Source organism: Saccopteryx bilineata, chromosome 3 (assembly GCF_036850765.1).
Source record: "Saccopteryx bilineata isolate mSacBil1 chromosome 3, mSacBil1_pri_phased_curated, whole genome shotgun sequence".
NCBI lineage: Eukaryota > Metazoa > Chordata > Mammalia > Chiroptera > Emballonuridae > Saccopteryx > Saccopteryx bilineata.
Genome location: NC_089492.1, coordinates 237,098,034 through 237,116,117, shown reverse-complemented (window position 1 = coordinate 237,116,117; position 18,084 = coordinate 237,098,034). Strand labels below are relative to the sequence as shown.

Below are 18,084 nucleotides of genomic sequence, written 5' to 3'. Positions count from 1 at the left end.
CAATGAATCAGATCAGAGTGAGTGGGACAAACTAGGGCATTCTGGTCCCTCTGTGTCTGTCTCTCACCATCTCTCACTTCTCTTAAATCTCACAACAATTCACGTGTGACCACCTGTAATCAGGAAGCATAAAGGAAAGGGGATTCTGGGAAATGTAGTTTCCAGCATGACTGTATTGATGATAGATCCATCCAGCATACTTAACTGGGCTGCTACCCGACTGCCTGCCCTACATAACATTTCATGATAGAGTGACATTAATCTTCCAGTCTTTGATAGCCTTGCATCCCACACTGTTCTTTTTTAGCTAGTAGATGTTCCTGTTTATTATTTTTCTTTTACATTTTGAGAGAACCAAGCAGTACATGACAAAGCAAGCAAATGTATTTATTGCCTTGAGTTGTCTCCTTTTATCATTCACCTCTGGGAGCAGCTGAGCTTTCAAGGTGGCAAGGTCAGGGATCATGGATCAGTCACATTTTTTGTATTGTCTTTTACTCCGGAATGTGTACCACTCATCACCCCCATCTCAACTTTATGTCAAGAAAATAGAATAGTAATCTGGTTCTGACTTTCCTAAAGCATTGCATGGGTGGAGCAAAAGCCAAGTTATCAGAATACAGTATATTAAGAAAGAAATCATATCCATTAGATCCTGCTATGACTTTAGAAATAGACTTCCAAGGCTAGAAATGTATACACTCCCTATTAAAAATTATATGTCACACAAGGTAGGTGACCCATGAACTCATCAGGTTTCTTTAATGACTAAATACTATATATAGTTCAGGAACATGAGACAACGCCTTTTTAAAACTAATTGGTAGAATCTCAGTAGTGATTGAAATTATTTGAATATATCTACAGTGGTACCCATATGGGATCAGTTACTAATCCTTTTGACTGTGTTCCAACAATAGCAAACCAGAATTTTTAAAAAGGTTTATTAAATTTAGTTTTGTGCTATAGATTACAGATGTTGTAGAACAATACATCCCAGTATGCCTAAATCTTTTACAAACTCTTAAAACCACCTAAACATAAAAAGTATACATTAAAGAAATCAAATCCAGCATTAACCTAACAATATCAACCATGAAAACATTTGTAATTAAAATGAACCTAAAGACACGGGGTTTGGAGGCCTCCTAAATGCAATTATAATTCTTTCATTTAATTGCATGAGAGTTTGGCAAGTGTTTAATAGGCAAAGAGGTAAGAAATGAAATGGTAAACCTCTATCCTTTAAAAACCTTACAACTTCATCTACTAATTTAAATTAAATACAGACTTCTTAGTCATGACTTTTGCTTTCAAATATTAAATGCATAAAAATCATTTAAATATTACAATTAAACTTTTGGAGGGAGCATACCCTTGCTAAATGGGGCTTCCTTATTGACTCATGTGTTTTTCATCATTGCTTTTTGAAGAATCCATTTGCCCTCTTGACTATTTGAGGAAAGGTTATACCTCAGGCTTTGTTCCTCAGCAAGAACTGGTCTCTGTGTCCTGAGTCCAGACTGTCTCTGCGGAGACCTCTTTAGTGGGGGGGGGGGGGAATCATCCTTTGGCAGAGGTTTTATAAGAGCTCAGCAATGTCCTTATTAGATCTAAACGGCAGTGTTATAGAAACATACACCATTTTGCTTTACCTTGTCTTCCCTTGCCTTTCCATCTCAGACGGGGTGACTGGTTTGAAAGAGCTGGCTTTTCTGAGAGATCTGGCCGAACAGAACTCAGGGAAGTATGGTGTGCTGGACCGGACAGCCTTGCCCGTGATTAAGGGCAGCATGATGGTGCTGAACCAGCTGAGCAACCTGGAGACCACAGTCGGCAGGTTCTATACCAACCTTCCCAACCGGATGATTGATGAAGCTGTCTTCAGCCTCCCTTTCTCTGATGAGATGGGAGATGGTAAGTTTGGAGAAAACTTCCTGCTACAAGAGAGAGAAAAGAAATGGACTTCAGTCTACCAAGATAGTAATTTTAAATGTTATTCTATACTTGCATGGGAGCGTTAGTGGGTCTGGGTAGACCAGGGAGTGGACATTTCTGTCTCTAGTTAGAGGGCTGCCTCGTCCCACTGTATCCCCATCCTGTTTCTTCTGCAACGCCCCAGCTCAGTCAACATAATAGGTAGGTGTATCTACTAGGGAGGCTTTGTGAGGATTCTCCAATACCCAAAAATTATTGAATTGAAACTAAAGAGTAACTTTGTATAACTGTTGGTAAATAAAGCTTAAAGGTGCTTAGGATTCAGCCTCACTGGCAAAGCAACATAGAGTCGTCAACAAACACAGGCCTGGCGTAAGAGGATTTCAGATCCTCCTCTGCAGCCAAGTTGTTGTCCTCGGTAACGTATTTAATCTTGTTAATTCCCATTTGGTCATCTGTTAAGAATGTACAGGTGGTAGCATCTTTCATGTGTTTAATTTTTGAGGTTATTAGGATTATAAGGTTTATTATAATGCCTGGCATTCCTCTCAATAATAATTACTGGTCTTGTTTTGTTTTGTTTTTTATCTTTGTTGTTATTGCTGTTGTCATTATCATCCTAATGTCACAAGTTATCCATAATTTATTTACTGTATTTTTATTATTACTATAATTATCATCATCACCCTAATGTCACAAGTTGAGTGAAGTATTTCATCTTCACAAGATTAAATTTCTTGGTCTGTAAAATGGGGGGGAAAAGTTTCCCTCAAGGCAGTTGTGAAGATTAATTGCGCTAATATTTGTAAAGCATCTAAGATAATAATACCTGGCCAACAGTATGTGCTCAGTAAAAATATGATCTTTTTCTTTGCCTTCTCATATTCTTGCTTATTCTATTTCCCACATCCTTCCTTCTCTTCTTCCTCGACAGGAAAGATTGAAGAGCCAGTTAATGAATTACTAGCCAGACAGATACCAGCACCACATAGGATTTTATTTTCATGTTCCATTATCAGTAGACTCTCATGAATGGAGAGATTGAGAGAAAACTCATGTATAAAAAGTAACAAACCTATAGAGAGTGTGTTTTCTAGAGTTAGGTAAACATGTTTTTTATATAAGAAAGAAATGGTAACTACTACAACACCCTAATTTTTTTACTCCTCCTAACTCTGCAGGACCTACGGAGGTGTATGGAATACAAATGCCCACCTTTAGAAAAAGTTACTTCCTTTAATAGGGAAATGTCAAGCCTTAAGTGCAAGTGGCCTATTCACTTAACCGTTCCTGAGTGCCAGCCAAGCCTGTGTCGGGCAGTGATGGACAAGACGCATATATCACCCTTAACAAGTGATGAAAGACAAATCAATAAGCTTAGTTAATATCCAGCATCTCACATAGTTATACATTTTTTCTTGCAGTGGAAACTTGTACGGTTTCTCTTAGCAACTTTCAAATATACAATACGGTATTGTTAACTCTGTTAGCATGTGGTACATTATGGCCTCAAAACTTATGTCCCCTGAACTGGGCATAACTTTTCACAGAGTTTTGCAGTGTTATATCCACTTCCTCTTACCATGGGATGCATGTAATTGGCCTTGACAATCACAGCAACTCAGTAATACTTCCAATGGCCATCTTACACAATTCTCTATGTGGAAGCTCATTTTTTTGTGGAAACTCTTTAAGAGGAGCCAAAGCTCTTTACCGTGTGTTTATAGAAGGCTGTCTTTCTGATATGCTGCTAAGGCAAGAGGAAGGTGGAGAGAAGCTGTTCATCTTTTTGTATTGAGTTTCATTTAGAGCCATAAGATTGTAGAGTTGTTTGGGGTCCTAGAGATCATTTTGTCTCAGCTCCTCACTAACACATGAAAAGTCTCGTTCAGAGTGTGGCACAAGTTTCACCCCACACGTATTAGAACTGGGAGGAAAGTACAGCTTTTCTCGTGCCCAGGGCCGTGCTTGCCCCACTGTTCATGCTCTCCCATACATTTTCATCCCCTTTGCTTTTCTCTCTCCCTAAGTATCCTGTTGTGTTTTTTTGTATGGCCTGTGAGCCAGAAATAGTTTTTATATTTTTAAAGGTTTGTTTAAAAAAGTTAAAAAGTGGCCTCTGGCCGGTTAGCTCAGTAGTAGAGTATTGGCCCGTCATGTGGATATCCCAGGTTCAATTCCTAGTCAGGGAACAGAGGACAAGTGACCATCTGCTTCTCCTCCCCTCCCTCTTCTTGCTCTCTCTCTCTTCTCCTCCCACAGTCATGGCTCAATTGATTTGAGCGCATCACCCCAGGCACTGAGGATGGCTCCATGGAGCCTCCACCTCAGGTGCTAAAAACAGATTGGTTGCAAGCATGGCCCCAGATGGGCAGAGGAACATCGGCCCCAGACAGGGGTTGCCAGGTAGATTTCAGTCAGGGCACATGCAAGAGTCTCTCTCCCTCCCCTCCTCTCACTTAGAAAAGAAGAAAAAAATAAAAAGTAAAAAAGTAAAAGAAAAAAAGTGTATATAACAGAAACTATATAGCCCACAAAGCCCAAAATATTTACTATCTGTTTCCTTACATAAAAGTTTGTAAATTTCTGGCCCAGGTGACAAGAAATATGTTCTTTGATAGGCTCGCTGCCCCCTTTAGCTACTCAGAGTTCTAGGTAGTCAGATCTGTACATTCCAAAGTTTTTGTATTTATCTTTCTGTTTTTTTGGATAGGATAATATTAATGAAACATAGTACCTTGTAAGCATTCTTTTATCCATTAGATTTTTTTCATCTACCAACCCCTAGAAATAAGTACAAACTTTAAACAGGTGTGAAAAATCAAACCTCAAAGAAGTCATGCGCACTGAGATGTGTGTGGTACAGAAGGTGTACAATTGGGTAAAACCCAAACCTTTATTTAGGTACCTTGTCCAATGGTCTTTCCAGTTCAGCTGAATTTCCCTGCTCCAGGAAGTTGAATGATGGATTAGGTGCTGATGATGATTTGCAGTGATCTGGAGAGTCATGTCCTTTAAGGTGAAAAATAGTGGAATGTGTACAGATTGCCTCCATTTAACTGAGATATTTGAACCCCCAAAAGACTATTTCCCTTGTACTGTCACTCATTTAGGCTGAGTGCAAAGACAGTGGTGATTACTGGGTCACACAAGAAACCTTTCTTGCCAGCAAAATTGAGGTGGCTGATATGACCCTTCGGTTTTTTTGTTGTTTGTTTGTTTTGCTTATATTAGCCTTTATGATAGACTAGAGCACAGCTCCAGTCTTTGTCCTTCTCTGCTAGTTTTTGGATTTTTTTTTTTAACCCATAGGTTTGATAATGACTGTGAGTAAACCCTGTTATTTTGGAAATCTACTTCTGGGAATTGTAGGTGTGGACGTGAACCTGGCTTACATCCTTGAAGATGTGACGTATTACCAAGACTCTTTGGCTTCCTATACTTTTCTCATAGATGACAAAGGTAATCTGCTAAAAATGAATGATGGGAAAGTGTCATTTCTTTAGCAACCTGGAAAAAAAATAATCTGTAGGAATTCTGATCCTAACAATGTAGAAAATGATAGTATTTACACAAAAACAGTGTGACTAGGACTGCTATTTATAGTAGAACACCATAAAGGTGGCAGAATGAATCTGAAAATTGTGCGTTTTTTTCTATATTGTGTTGACAGGTAGGTAACAGTTATTTGTAACATCAGGAAATTAGAGTTGAGGATTAAATGACACATAGAATGTCACCCTTTGGATTGATTTTTTATTTTTATTTTTTTTGGTCTGTACTGTTATCTTTGGATTTACTGGCATTAAGGTTTATACAGTAGATAGAACATTTCATAAAACTAAGACCAAATGACTAGTACCTCCGAAATATTATTGATTAGACAGATGTTCAATAATTTAAGACATCTTTCTACACTTCGGGAGTTTTTTGCAAGAACCCATAAAACATGTTCAGTTTTTACTGGACCGGTGTGTTACATACTGAGAAGCTGGGTGTTGGGCAGCCGTCCCAGAGTATTCCACATTTCAGGCCTATGATAGGCATCACTTTGTTAGATTCACTAAACTCTGCAGCATGTTTTCCATAGCCTATATTTTTGTCTTCTTATTTCAGGGTACACACTTATGCACCCATCTCTTACTAGGCCGTATTTACTATCAGAACCCCCTCTTCATACTGACATCATTCATTATGAAAATATCCCAAAATTTGAGTTGGTTCGGCAAAATATTCTAAGGTAAGGAAAAGGTGAGGGTCATAGTATTTTGTTTTCCTCTAATAGGATCGTTTGCGGTCAGATACGAGTGTTTGTTACAGAATATCAAGGAAGGATATAAATTATTTCAATGTTATCAAAAGTAGACTCGGTAATTTTTTTTCCTAAGAATAATAGCCAAAAATATGTTTACTTTGAATAAAGGTAAGATCTTTTAGAGCTATTATTTTGGAGAAATGTCTTATAAATCAAATCCTGTGTTTACATTGCTAGTAATTGCAAAATCAGATATAAGTTATCTCATTTTAAAAAGAATACTCCCATTGTACCAAATTGAAAAATGTTGGCAAAATAAAAGGTTAAGCTGAGGACCAGCTCTCTAGCATGCCAAAAAATATTTGCTTGGCAAGGTAGTGTCCATTCCAAGTTGACAGCACAATCATATACATTTTCTGTTGAAATAAAGAACAGATTGGATTTTTTCCAGCCATGATACATTGTTTTGGCAGATGGTAACCTATAGAGTGTGTCTTTGTGCTTATTGGTTATAAAGTAATAACTGAGTGACTGAGACAATGTAGTTTCTGGAATGAATTAGAATTGTGGGAGGGTACAGGGATCAAAAGTAAGGAATATTTTCAGTGCAGAGCTGACATCATGCTTTTACAAAATTGAAAACTTCACGTTATCGCTTTCAAAAGTGATACGCTTCATTGTTTTTCAAAATCAGGAGGTGGTCATTGACTCACAGCTTCTCCCCAGCCTTTAATTAAGTGCTTAATTTTATCTTTCGCCTGAAATATTTCATTCTGTTTGCCAATGCAGTCTCCCACTGGGCAGCCAGATTATCGCAGTGCCTGTGAACTCATCCCTGTCCTGGCACATAAACAAGCTGAGAGAAACCGGGAAGGAGGCCTACAACGTCAGCTATGCCTGGAAGATGGTGAGAGGGCGGTGCCTGAGCCTGAGCAGCTGCGGGGGCAGCAGAGCCCTTGGGGCTGGGATTCTAGGGACTGTAGGTCGGATAACATTGCCGATGTTCTAAAGTGGTTGGGAAGAGGTGATGCTTCAGATGTTTTATAGCTTTTTTCTTTATTTAAAACCAGCTATGGTTCATGATGAATAAATTAAAGCATATAAAAGGATATAAAGTAGACAGTAAACTGTGCCCTTCCCTTCCCCTGATTTTGACCTCTCATTCCCCAGAAATAACCACTTTAGTCAATTTCCAAAAGATATTTATCCACACACAGGCATGTGTGTGTGTGTGTTCACGTGCATGCTACAATGCACGTTTAATAGCTACGTAGTATTATATAGATAGAGCAAATTTCTTTTTTAAATCTTTATAATTTTCACTTTTTAGGTGGTTTTGTTTTGGTGACACTGGTGAATAAAATTACAGGTTTCAGGTGGACAGTTCTATAATACATCATCTGTGTATCTATAGTGTATGCGCCAACCTAAGTCAGGTCTTCTTCGGTCAGCAGTTATCCCCCCTTTACTCTCTTCTCTGCCCCCCCTTTCCCTCTGGTAATCATCGTTCTGTTGTCTGTGTCTATGAGTTGATTTGGGCGGAATTGTTTTTGTTTTGGGTTCTTTTGATGAACGCTTTGACCTTTCCACCCAGCTCCATAACCGCTATCCCCCATCACCATTGTCAGTCTGTTCTTTATCTGTGAGTCTGTTTTGTTAGGTTTTTTATTAGATTTCACATATGAGTGAAATCATGTGGTACATGTCTTTCTCTGACTGACCTATTTCATTTAGCATAATGCTCTCCAGGTCTATCCATTCTGTAAGGGTAAGATCTCCTTTTTTACAGCTGAGTAGTATTCCGTTGTGTAAATGTACTACAGCTTTTTTCCCACTTATCAACTGGTGGACACTTGGACTGCTTTCAAATGTGGGGTATTGTAAATAACACTGCAGTGAACATAGGGGTACACATACTCTTTTGAATTAGTGTTTTGTGTTTCTACAGATACATTCGCAGAAGTGGAATCTCTGGGTCATAGGGCAGTTCCTTTTTTAATTTTTTGAGGTAACTTCACACTGCTTTCCACGATGGCTGAACCAAACTGAATTCCCATCAACAGTGCATGAGGGTTGCCTGTTCTCCACTTCCTTGCCAACACTTCTCTTTTTGTTGTTTTATTGATGAAAGCCATTCCGACAGGTGTGACATGATATTGTGATTTTAATTTGCATTTCTCTGATGATTAGTGACACTGAGCATCTTTTCATATGTCTATTGGCCATCTGTATGTCCTCTTAGAAAAGTGTCTGTTCAAGTCCTTTGCTTTTTTTTTTAATCGAAAAAAAAATTTTTTTGGTGTTGAGTTTTACTTTTTTTGTGTGTAAATTTTGGATATTAACCCCATATCAGTTATATATCATTGGCAAATATGTTCTCTCTTTCAGTGGGTTCTCTTTTCATTTTGTTGATTGTTTCCTTTGCTATGCAAAACTCTTTTAGTCTGAAGTAGTCCTTTTTTTTTTTAATTTTGTTTCCCTTGCCTGAGGTGGTATATAAGAAAAAATACTGCTATAAGAAATGTCTAAGATTTTACTGCCTATGTTTTCTTCTAGTATTTTTATGGTTTTGAGTCTAACATTTAAGTCTTTAATCCATTTTAAGTTTATATTCTTGTGTATGGTGTAAGAAGGTGATGTAGTTTCATGTTTTTGCATGTATCTAATTTTCCCCAGCACCATTTATTGAATAGACTGCCTTTATCCCACTGTATGTTTTTGCCTCCTTTGTCAAATATTAATTGACTATAATTGATTTCTGGGCTCTTTATTCTGTTCCATTGATCTATATGTCTGTTTTTATGCCAGTACCATACTGTTTTGATTACTATAAGGTTACAGTATTTGATATCAGGTAACATGATACCTCCAAGTTTGTTCTTCTTTCTCAAGATGGCTGTGGCTATTCAGGGTCTTTTGTGGTTCCATATACATTTTGGAAAATTTGCTCTAGTTCTCTGAAATACACCAAAATACTATTGGTATCTTGATAGGAATTGCTTTGAATCTATAGATTGCTTTGTGTAGTATAGACATTTTAATGATGTTAATTCTTCCTATCCATGAACATGATACAGTATATGATTCCAGTTGTTTGTATTTTATTTTGTTTCTTCAGTGTCTTATAATGTTCCATGTACAGCTCTTTTACATACTTGATTACATTTATTCCTAGGTATTTTATTACATCAGTTCTAGTAGATATTTGGTGGACTCTTTAGGGTTCTCTAAATACAGTATTATGTTATCTGCAAATAATGAATTTTACTTCTTCCTTTCCAGTGTGGATGCCTTTTATTTATTTTTTTTTCTTTTCTGATTTCTGTTGTTAGGACTATGTTGAATAAGAGTGGTGAAAGCAGGCATCCCTGACTTGTTCCTGAGTTAAGAGAAACGCTTATAGTTTTTGGCCTATTAAATATGATGTTGGGGCCCTGGCTGGTTTGCTCAGTGGGTAGAGCTTACCGCAGCATTTGGACATTCTGGCTTCTATTCCCAGTCAGGGCACACAAGAGAAGCAACCATCTGCGCCTCTTCCCCACTTACAGCCAATCTGAGCATCCACCCCAGGTGCTGAGGATAGCTCAGCTGGGTCCAGTGCATCAGCTTCAGGAGCTAAAAATAGCTTGGTTGATTCAAGCATCAGCCCAAGACAACAGTTGCTGGGTAGAACCTGGTTGGGGCACATGCAGGAGTCTATCTCCCCTCCTCTCACTTAAAAAAATAAGACTATGATATTGGCTGTGGGTTTGTCATATATGGCCTTTATTACATTGAGACATGTTCTCTCTATCCCTACTTTGCTGAGAGTTTTTATCAAATGGTTCTGGGTTTTATCAAATGCTTTTTCTGCATCTGTTGATAGGAGCATATGGTTTTTACCCTTCATTTTGTTTATGTGATGTATCACGTTTATTGATTTCTAGATATCCTACCAACCTTATTTACTCTGCATCCTCAGAGTAAATCTCACTTGATCATGATGTATTACCTTTATAATGTATTGCTTTGTAATGTATTGCTGGATATTGGCCTATAATTTTCTTTCTTGTTAGTGTCTTTTTCTGGCTTTGTAATCAGGATAATGCTGGCCTCAAAAATGAGCTTGGAAATCTTCCCTCTTCTTGAATCTTTTGGAATAGTTTAAGAAAGATAAGTGTTAGTCATTCTTTTGGTGAAATTTACCTGTGAAGCCTTCTGGTGCAGGACTTTTGTTTTTTGGGAGTTTTTTTATTATTATTATTACTGCTTCAGTTTCACTAATTGAAATCTCTCTGTCCAGATTCTCTGATTCTTCCTGATTCAGTTTTGGAAGATTGTATGCTTTTAGGAATTTATCCATTTTGTAGATGGACCAAATTTTTTTAACAGTCTTTTATTAATACACGTGTAGATTACATTCAGTTAGTTCTTATCATTAAAAAAAACCAACATTTTTTATTGATTAATTTTAGAGAGAGGAAGGAAGAGAGGAAGACAAAAACATAGATCTGTTCCTGTGTGTACCCTGACCAGGGATCAAACTGGCAGTCTTTGCACTTCAGGACAAAGCTCTATCCAACAGGATTATCTGGCTAGGGCATTTTTTTTTTATCATTTTAAACTCAGATTGTAGAAATTGGGACTATACAAAAGAGATATGAAAGCATAAGTTCCCTCTTCATACATATTCTAAGGAAAAGAAACTTTCACATTAGAATTTGAATAATTCAGATTCACCAGAAATGGCTAGGCAGTTAAGCCATAATTTGTGGTACCCACCTCAACTTGTTTTACTAGCCTCATTCAAATCATTGCCCACAAAGAAATAGAACCTAACACACACTGTCCATATCACTTACATTTCTGTGCTTCCCTTCCTCTACCGAGCATATCATACATGCTGTTCTGGGGTCCTTGGGTATTGGAATTGACCAAAAGAAGAGTGGACTTTCAATTTTATTGTCAAATTTATTCACTAAATTTCAAATGTAGACATACTTGAGATTCCCTTGGATAGCCATATCTTGTGTGTAACTTATTGACTCCAAATGGTCTATTTATTCATGCCTTGAAGAACTTCTTATTGAATATTGATTATGAACTAAGAAGAATAAAGAAGGATGATGTTTTCTGTGCCTTCATAGAGCATCCAGCCTACTGGTGGATGCAGACAATTAAACAGCTTCATACATGTCTTTGTCTGGCACGGGAATCACAAGCATTAGAAGTAGCCAACATGGTTTAGACATGACTTTTCTCTGGCCTTCTTGATCAGTTCTTAGAGCGTTATTATGGCAACAGCAGTTACTACAATGGAAAAAAAAGCAAACAAAATAAATAAAACTTTTTGAGAGATTTACATTTATAAGCCCAATTCTATTAATATTTTATTGTTTGATAGTACAGATCTGAGAAAGATCGAAATCTTTTTGAAATTATAAGTCAGCTCAGTTTCAGAACTTTTTTTGAGAATGATTGGACCATCTGCCCTAATTTTTTAATATTTATACAGTTTTTAAATAAAGATGAAATGCTTAATTTTTACATCAGAAAGGTTGAGCCAGACACCAAGAATACTTGATTGAAAAATGCTTTTATATTTAAGGTTAGAGATTGGTTACCTCCAGTATTTCCTGATTGACATTAACTTAGTTACATCCTGGGAAAATATCTACCTTAATATGTGTTGACATTAAAAGAGAAAGAAGGAAATTTAGGCATTTTTAAGACCTTTTTTGTCCAGTAAATAAACACAATGTTGACAATTTTGGAAAGAAGTATTATCTTGTTAAGATAGTTTTTATTTTCAATGATACTGGTAAATTCAGGCTTTTCTGCTTCGCCAAGTGGATATAATCATGTAATCACTTCAGGTAGAAGCATTAGCTTTTTCAGAGTTCTGAAATTGTTGAGAACATCACTATTAAGTGATAAGAGGTAATAAATAATGAGGTTGGAGTTAAAAAGGCTATCTTGGGTAAATAGTTTTAATCTCTCTTGAGTTACTTTAGGGGAAGGGGCATAGGTACTTATCTTGTCCTCAGGAATAAAATGGACTCCTCTATTGGATATAATCCAAATAGACTTACTATGCTAAGACTAGTTGATTAAACTGCTTAGCATCCATACATGTAGCAGGTATTGATGGATTATTTCACTGAATTAATTTAAACATAATGTGAGAGATTATGTAGGAGCATGAAGAGATTACTACTCTGTCACTGTGTAACCCGAGTCTACATCCTTGAGCATTTGAGGAGGCTGCATTCTATGAAGAAAGAAGTATAGGCTATCAGAAGGCATTACGATATACCTGTGTTACATGGCCATGGCTCACTTCAAAACATGAATTCCATGGGCAGTCATTGAAAAAAACTGCTCCCCAGTCATGGGGAGCCCTTCTAGACACATTATGGTCCTGAATGCAGGGACTATATTTTTCAGATAAGTACACAATAGAAAGATCTTTACTGAAATCGGTTTTCCTTTTTATATAACTAAGAACTATTTATAACCTCAGCATTTATAAAGTGTTCTAGGTTAGCATAGTTTTTCATTTTTTTTTGTTTGTTTTTGGTGGGGTTTTTTGGGGGTTTTTTGTTTTGTTTTGTTTTACAGAGGCAGAGATAGACAGGGACAGACAGACAAGAACAGAAAGAGATGAGAAGCATCAATCATCATTTTCTCATTGCGCGTTGCAACTTCTTAGTTGTTCATTGATTGCTTTCTCACATGTGCCTTGACCGCAGGCCTTCAGCAGACTGAGTAACCCCCTGCTGGAACCAGCGACCTTGGGTCTAAGCTGGTGAGCTCTTTGCTCAAGCCACATGAGCCCACGCTCAAGCTGGCGACCTCGGGGTCTCGAACCTGGGTCCTTCCGCATCCCAGTCCTACGCTCTATCCACTGCGCCACCACCTGGTCAGGCAGTTTTTAATTTTTAATCATAATTGACATACATTATTATATTTGTGTCAGGTGTAACAACATAGTAATTAGACATTTATATACCTTATGAGCCAATAGGTCCAGGACTTAGAGTAACTTCTTATTTTTCTCTTATGGAATGTACACAATCACAAAATTATATTCTGGTCATCCTGGTAAAGTTTTTATCTTTGGGTTCCTTGGAACATTTAGCACAGGAAACAAACTCAAAGGATAACTCAGTGAGAAGGGAAGAGGGGAAATAGTAAATGCCACTTTGGAACACCCTGTCATTTTCTAATTTGGTGGGTGGAGGAAGAGGATTAAATTTGCTAATCTAATTGAGTACCCTTGGCAGCAGTACTTGAAAGCAATTCCAGGAAGATGCAAATTTCTCCTGTGTTTAAAAAGAATCTGCTGCCATCCTCATAAACCTTAAATTACACTTAACTCTAACCTGCCTAGTTAAATTTTCCTCCTTGATCATTAAATAAATCCTCTGAGCTGCTTTAGCTGGTTAACACTCATTTCATTTATGTACAAACTATCTTTGGAATAGATTCTGTTCATTTCCTAATATAATGCTTTAAGTCGTTTGGCTCTCCTGTGCTTTCAGTCAGGGAACTAGAAGTAAATAGCTCGACTTGGCTTTTGACACTTTGATAGACATCTTCTCCACCAAATTCTGTGCAAGCATTCATTTGTAGGAGCAGCATGAGTTTGAAAGTACTCCCACACATGAGCTTAATAGTTTAGGCTAAGCTACAGCACACTGCTTTACCCTGGTCTGAAGTGACGAGCAGGAAAGCCACAGGATTTGTACGTGTCATGGTTCGGAGATCCTGGTTGTCTCCAACCAAGAAAAGAGGAAGTTGAGAGTAGAATGAATAAACCAGGTTCTGTATGGGCTGTCTATGTGGATTCAAAATTTGTTTTTAAACTAGATGTAGTTCTTGAAACACTCATTGCAAAACCAGCTATTTTTAAATGCATTTCAGACCCCGTCAGAAATAACGGTTGTGCTCTCATACCACATTCTGGTTTAAATACGCACAAGAGGGCTGGGTGGGTCACTGTTTCAAAGAGGCTAGATCATTCCTCATTAGCTCCATGATTTTCTGGAACATACATTCATTTTCCTCTATCAGGAAGGATACTAGAGAACATAAAATGTAATATTTTGCCAGAGATATTGTCTGTTACCCCACCTTCATGTATTTCATTCACTCACTCAAATATTTTTCCATGTGGGATAGAAGACATCCAGTGTAGACTAGGGCAGAGTCACCACTGTTCCCAGGAGCCTTCACTTTTTTGTATTAGAAATTCTTTATTAATGTTTTCCAGGTGCAAGACACTTCCTTTATTCTCTGTATTGTGGTGATACAACCAGAAATACCTGTCAAACAACTGAAGAACCTCAACACTGTCCCCAGCAGCAAGCTGTTGTACCACCGGCTGGACCTCCTGGGCCAGCCTAGCGCTTGCCTCCACTTCAAACAGCTGGCCACGCTAGGTAAAGTCTTTCATTTTCAGCCTTCCTTGTGATCTTACTCATAACAGCTCACCATAAATATCAGTTTGAATTAAAAAAAAAATTGCACACCTGCATTGCCAGTTTTGGGGTTCCAAGTGTGCAAACAGTTTGAGGCCTTGCCTTGGATCGGGCTCTCCAGCAGACACCGAGATGAGCATTTCTGTGTTGATGATTCATTAAGGATGGGCTCTCGGAAGAAGCCAGCACCCAAGTATGGGAAACAGGGTAGGCAAGGAGAAAGCAAGCAAAAGCTTAATTTTAGGTAAATTTCCAGCCTCAGCCTCATCCTGTAGGGCAGTGGTCCCCAACCTTTTTTGGGCCATGGACCGGTTTAATGTCAGAAAATATTTTCACAGACCGGCCTTTAGGGTGGGATGGATAAATGCACAAAATAAAATTATGTGACCGGCATAAGAACTGTGATATTTTTAAATATAATTGTCGAACTTACGAGACAAGCGTCAAGAGTGAGTCTTAGACAGATGTAACAGATGTAACAGAGGGAATCTGGTCATTTTTTAATAAATAAAACATCATTCAGACTTAAATATAAATAAAAATAATGTAAGTTATTTATTCTTTCTCTGCGGACCGGTACCAAATGGCCCACGGACCGGTACCAGTCCGCAGCCCGGGGGTTGGGGACCACTGCTGTAGGGGGTCTTTGGAGTATAAATTATACTGCAGAGTTTGCCCAGACTCCAGGACATATTCCATAGTCACTTTTAGCTTCCTGCTAGTGCTGGCAAACAGGTTTTAGTAGCTCAAAGACAGCCCATTAAAGAGAGTCACAGGTTCGACCTATTAGAGTCAAGTACCCAGATATGGGGATCGAGGGTATAGGGTAGGAGGTGGGAAAATAGTACAAAGAGTCCCAACTTAGCATACCTATAGCATCTATATGGCATATCTGTATCTGCCTCAGGTCCCTGTCTGCCAAAGACCCTAGGAAATAGACAAGTAATTCAAAGAAAGCACAAGGGAATTTGTATTTACATGCCAGATACTGTACATTCATCACCTGCATTGACCTACTTTTGATGAGGACATTTGAGTTTATTGGGCATACTTACTGTTCCCAAGGTAAGACAGAAAACAGCAAGGCTGAGGTGTGACTCATGCCCCTCCTGGATATAATGCCACCTCTTGCATTGCGTGCTGCCTTGGGTCAGACCCAAGCTAGGCATTTGTGGTGTGTTACTGATACAACACAGGAGACTCGCAGTACTATAAAATAGGTATTGTCACCTTCGCTGCTGAAATGCTTGGGCTTTGAAAAGCAGAGCCGAGGGCCCTGTCCAGGTAGCTCTCAGTCGGTTAGAATGTCGTCCCACCACACCAAGGTTGCAGGTCTGATCCCAGTCGGGGCACACACAAGAATCGACCAGTGAGTGCATAAATAAGTGGAACAACAAATCAGTGTTTCTCTCTTTCTCCCTTCCTCTCTTTCTCTAAAATCAATTAAAAATAAAACAAGCCTCCTGCCCCAAAGGAGCCAAATGCTCTTAAAAGAAAAAAAACAAAACAAAAAAACACCCATAACTAAGAATCATTAAACAGCCAGCAAACTGCACAGAGCAGGGACAGGTGGAAAGACGATCAAGGATAGACGCCGCTTGGGTTCCTTGTTTAAATTGCATCCTACAGAGTTTCTGTCTAGATAGGAGCTCAGGAGGGCAGAGCAGACTTAGTCTCCTCTAGGACACATTCCAGCAGGATAGACAACTTGGAGAGGGTCAGGGATGTCAGTCAGGAAAGGTTGGAGTTTACATTTGCTCGTTTGTTTGAATTTAAGTTTTGTCTTTTGTTTGTACGGATGCCCTTTGATTTGCATTTTAAAGAAATCTTTACTGATTCAGCTCAGATGTGCCCGATTCTCTTCCATGCTATGGGAGCAGGTTAAGTGATACTGCTGGGGATGTGTGGTCACTGTTTTGAAATTTGAGACAGTGGACAGTGAAGTACAGCAGTTTTTCTAGATGAGTAACAAGCTCAAGCCTAGAGGTTTTACTCCCTTTGGATAGCCCCTCACCGCTGCAATGTCCAGTATGGTAGCCCCAAGCCTCTGTGGCCATTGAGCACTTGACATGCAGCTAACCCAAGATTTACTGTAAGTGTTAAGATACTTAGCTATTTATATTGGTTACATGTTAAAGTGATAATGTTTTGGATATATTGGGTTCCATATAATATACAATAAAATTATTTAACCTATTTGTTTTTACTTTTCTTAACATGCTATTGGAAAATTTATATTACATTTAGGGATTGCCTTGCACAGCATTTCAGTTGCCCAGTGCCGCAACAGAGATGCTCAGAGAGTGAAGAGTTTATTGACTCCAATACTTTATGTAAGGCTAATGGACAGGTCCTACAGTACACAGACAGACCTGAAGGCGATGGCTGATTTTCCCTGGGTGCTCTTACCACCCAACTTCTCCTTGGCAGCATAACCCACCGCCTACCCCCACCCCTCTGCTAGGACACTGCGGAGGGTTGAGAGTAGTTTAGTATTAGTCGATAATAAAAGAGAAGCAAGATAATTAAAATGCAATAAAAAGAGAATGGCAAATAAATGGTTTCCATTCAATTTCCCTGCTGGTGGAGATTTTCAGGCAATGAGTTAATTACACAACGGAGCTCCCTTCAGGAGAGCTGAAGGAGGGACATTGTCTATCTTGCTTAACTAAGATGTAAAAAAGAACTTTTTAGAGTATGTAATCCATTGCAGTTAAATACATATGTGTGTATACAAATATTGGTGTCTGCCTCCTAGACATACTGCCTTGGGTCCTCTCTCATGCTTGGATCTTTCCCTCGAGTCAGCTTACACAGCAAGCTTTTATAACATGCCCAGGCTCTGTCACTACATGAAAATCCTGCTTCCCCAGGTGTTTCTCCTCCTTACCTCACACTCTTCTCTTTTATCTGTGAAATATTGTGTTGCCTTTTGACATTTCTTATATTATTGCATTATTCTTATAGTATTGTTTTCTCTCTCTCTCTCTCTCCGTCTCTCCCCAATTCCTTGTCTCTCCAACTGGGTCCTAAGGTCTTTGAGTTCAGGGACAGTCCTCTTTCTCTGGCACACCCCTGCACAGAAGGCCCCGTGAGCACAAGCATGTGAACCCACAACATGCTGCTAGGCAACCTAATCTCTATAAGCCTCTGGTTGTCTCCTCCTTGATCTGAACAGAACAGTCTCCCAGGCTGCCCCTTGCTGAGAGCATGAGACTTACTGAGACATAGAATTTCTAGAAGCAATATCTTCTGGTAATAGTAGTCTACATAATTCGGACCCGTCCTACTGAAGACAACTAAAACTCCTGAATGGCCACTTTAAAAAAAAGAAAAGGAAAGAAAGAAGTCTTTTTTTTTTTTTTTTTTTTTACAGAGACAGAAAGAGTCAGAGAGAAGGATAGATGGGGACAGACAGACAGGAACGGA

General features: G+C 38.6%; 1 protein-coding gene across 1 annotated transcript in view; it reads left to right on the top strand.

The window, feature by feature from the left end:
* CACHD1 (cache domain containing 1) overlaps positions 1–18,084 on the top strand; it is a 265,693-nt gene that overhangs the window by 205,285 nt on the left and 42,324 nt on the right. Inside the window, exons 9-13 of the mRNA XM_066268985.1 lie at positions 1,684–1,917; positions 5,251–5,400; positions 6,055–6,178; positions 6,983–7,100; positions 14,448–14,616. Coding sequence (XP_066125082.1) covers positions 1,684–1,917; positions 5,251–5,400; positions 6,055–6,178; positions 6,983–7,100; positions 14,448–14,616 — 795 coding nt within the window. The remainder of the gene's footprint in view (positions 1–1,683; positions 1,918–5,250; positions 5,401–6,054; positions 6,179–6,982; positions 7,101–14,447; positions 14,617–18,084) is intronic.